Here is a 2,787-nt window from a genome sequence, read left to right as displayed (position 1 = left end):
CATACACTAGTTGAGCTCCAGTAGGACAGGACTTCCTTCCCCAACGAGTGTACACTACTCCTCCACTTTTAGCACTAGTGATTCCAGTTTCACCTTTTTCTCCTTTCTCTCCTTTCTCTCCCTTATCTCCTCTCTCTCCTTTCACTCCATCTCTTCCTGGTAGTCCATCACGACCATCTCTACCACGTAATATTTGAAGATATACTGATCTTACCAGAGTATCATTAACCTTCTCTTCAGTAATTACAGAAGGTGATTTTCCTAGAATTATGTTACAGATAGTAAATTTGTAAAAATTAATATATTTTAATTTTGAAGGTTAATATTTGCACCAGTAGTACCCACAGAACAACGACACCAACCAACCTTGGCAAGTTTCTGCAAACACTAATTGTATGAGGCTATTCTAATCAACCCACTGGAATGTTTGCTTGCAGGTACATGTGGCCTGAATTATTGTAATTGGCATCAATTAATTGTGGTATTGTTGTAAAGGTATTGAGTTAAGACAGGAAGTACAATATAAACCAATTACCAAAGTTAGTAAAGCTAGTCTTCTAGCCTTATCTTTTTTAGTATAATCTTATGATGCCAATGGATTAAACAAGGTTTGGTGGGGCTCAATTTTGATGTTTATGATCAAATGAACGTAATTATATTGCAATCAACATGGCTCACTGATAAGATTTACCTTCATTAATGGCTGCTGCTGCACTGATGATGGCTAGGGCCAGTAGAAGACCAGATATAGCTTGCATGACTAGATTCTGTTTAACATGTACTCTTACTACACCCTTTTTAACGACCTGGGGGCGAAGCCCCCAGGTCGTTCCTATAATTGAATTCACCGTCGCGCTATCTATATATATATATATATTTGTATGTCCACAATTACATTTCTTCTATACATGTTGTATTGGAGGAATAACAAGCCTTAGCAACCACCCGCCCACGCTCCTTTACGTGAGTGGGTGTGGTCACGGCAAACAAAATGGCGGCTTACACATGGGACAAAGTTAAGAGCTTTCTAACAGCAAGAGAGCATAGAGATACTGTCTAAAGACTTCTCTAGAAGCATTATAAGGTAGAGAGAACCTCTATAAGTCTTAATAATGACCAAGTTGTACTTGCAAGGTGGTGAAATCAATTATAGGAATACTTTTTACCCTGTTACACTTGTTATATACTACTGGAGAACAGACATCAAAGTCTAATAACCATGTCTTCTGATCTTGCTTCATATTATACTTCATAGTATGCATTGTTATATTTGATTGGTTTAAGCCTTCATGTGGGACCCTTAACAAGAATAGTAGTGAGAAGAAACCTACTGATGTTATTAGCTTACTCACAAATTTTCTTTTTGACATTAACATCAAAAGTCTGCCAGTTGCTATCTTAATTTTTCTCACTATTGTACTATCTTCTGATTCAAAATGTAGCCATTAAAAGAATAGTTAATTCCAGCCTCTGCAGCATCAAAATCTCTAGCTAAGCATATCAATTCATTTGCAACTCACTCAAGCTAGAGTAAGCTTATTCTTTGGTATAAGACTTCTCAACAACTGAGTGCTGGATGCTGTTGTTTTACTAGAACTATCTCTCAAAGTATGGATTCCCACAGGTCACAGATGTTCTTTTTTATGTTCTAACATCAAAAGGCCATTGATGTCTAGCCAGTGGTCTGGCAGGCATGGATATTGATGCTATATAGAAATTTTAATCCAATATTATTATTATTATTTTTTGTTAAATTATTATCATTGTTCATAAAATCATGTAACACATTATCAAAAATGAACATTCATTCTCTATTGTTCTTTATTACTTGGTGCACACAACACAAGTTATGACCCTGTTAACAACATAAGGTGGACAGGGTAGACCATTACAGGTTGTTAACACAAAGAAGAACAAAGCACCATCAGCATTACTATGACTACCAGCAATGGATTCTGGAGCCTCATCAACACACTCATAGACAGCATTTCTTGGATGGATATGTCTCTCAGACATCAGATATCCTTTATATTCTCTAGTCCATGATGAAGGACAGCTGGTTCTAGCAGGAATCATCAGTTTAACACTCTTAGTAGATGTATAACATACTGCACAAGGAACATTGTGATTATGCTTTCCTGGCCATATACCATTGACATTTTGATATTCAGAACCATGCATGTAGGAATGAAAAGGAGGTACATGTGTACTCATATATTGAGGGACCTTTGGTAGACAGACATAGTTAGCCCCTCCTCCTGATTGACTGTAGGAACTACCTCCAGTTATTCCTTCATACACTAGTTGAGCTCCAGTAGGACAGGACTTCCTTCCCCAACGAGTGTACACTACTCCTCCACTTTTAGCACTAGTGATTCCAGTTTCACCTTTTTCTCCTTTCTCTCCTTTCTCTCCCTTATCTCCTCTCTCTCCTTTCACTCCATCTCTTCCTGGTAGTCCATCACGACCATCTCTACCACGTAATATTTGAAGATATACTGATCTTACCAGAGTATCATTAACCTTCTCTTCAGTAATTACAGAAGGTGATTTTCCTAGAATTATGTTACAGATAGTAAATTTGTAAAAATTAATATATTTTAATTTTGAAGGTTAATATTTGCACCAGTAGTACCCACAGAACAACGACACCAACCAACCTTGGCAAGTTTCTGCAAACACTAATTGTATGAGGCTATTCTAATCAACCCACTGGAATGTTTGCTTGCAGGTACATGTGGCCTGAATTATTGTAATTGGCATCAATTAATTGTGGTATTGTTGTAA

General features: G+C 37.1%; 2 protein-coding genes across 2 annotated transcripts; both read right to left on the bottom strand.

Annotated features, from left to right (window-relative positions):
- Positions 1-7: 7 nt before the first annotated feature.
- Positions 8-803, bottom strand: LOC109591187 (collagen triple helix repeat-containing protein 1-like; the record flags this gene model as incomplete). Its single annotated transcript, XM_020006968.1, has 2 exons — positions 692-803; positions 8-261 (listed from the first exon to the last, which is right to left on the bottom strand). Coding segments are annotated over exons 1-2 (321 nt in total), but the record flags the coding sequence as incomplete, so codon positions are not given.
- Positions 804-1,775: 972 nt separating this feature from the next.
- LOC100635045 (short-chain collagen C4-like) lies at positions 1,776-2,601 on the bottom strand (the record flags this gene model as incomplete). Its single annotated transcript, XM_003391490.3, has 1 exon — positions 1,776-2,601. A coding segment is annotated over one exon (777 nt), but the record flags the coding sequence as incomplete, so codon positions are not given.
- Positions 2,602-2,787: the final 186 nt, after the last annotated feature.

The sequence above is a fragment of the Amphimedon queenslandica genome, unplaced genomic scaffold (genome assembly GCF_000090795.2).
Source record: "Amphimedon queenslandica unplaced genomic scaffold, v1.1 AMPQUscaffold_8760_Cont19300, whole genome shotgun sequence".
Lineage (NCBI taxonomy): Eukaryota > Metazoa > Porifera > Demospongiae > Haplosclerida > Niphatidae > Amphimedon > Amphimedon queenslandica.
The sequence above is the reverse complement of the archived record's forward strand: the minus strand, read 5'-3'. Positions and strand labels throughout refer to the sequence as shown.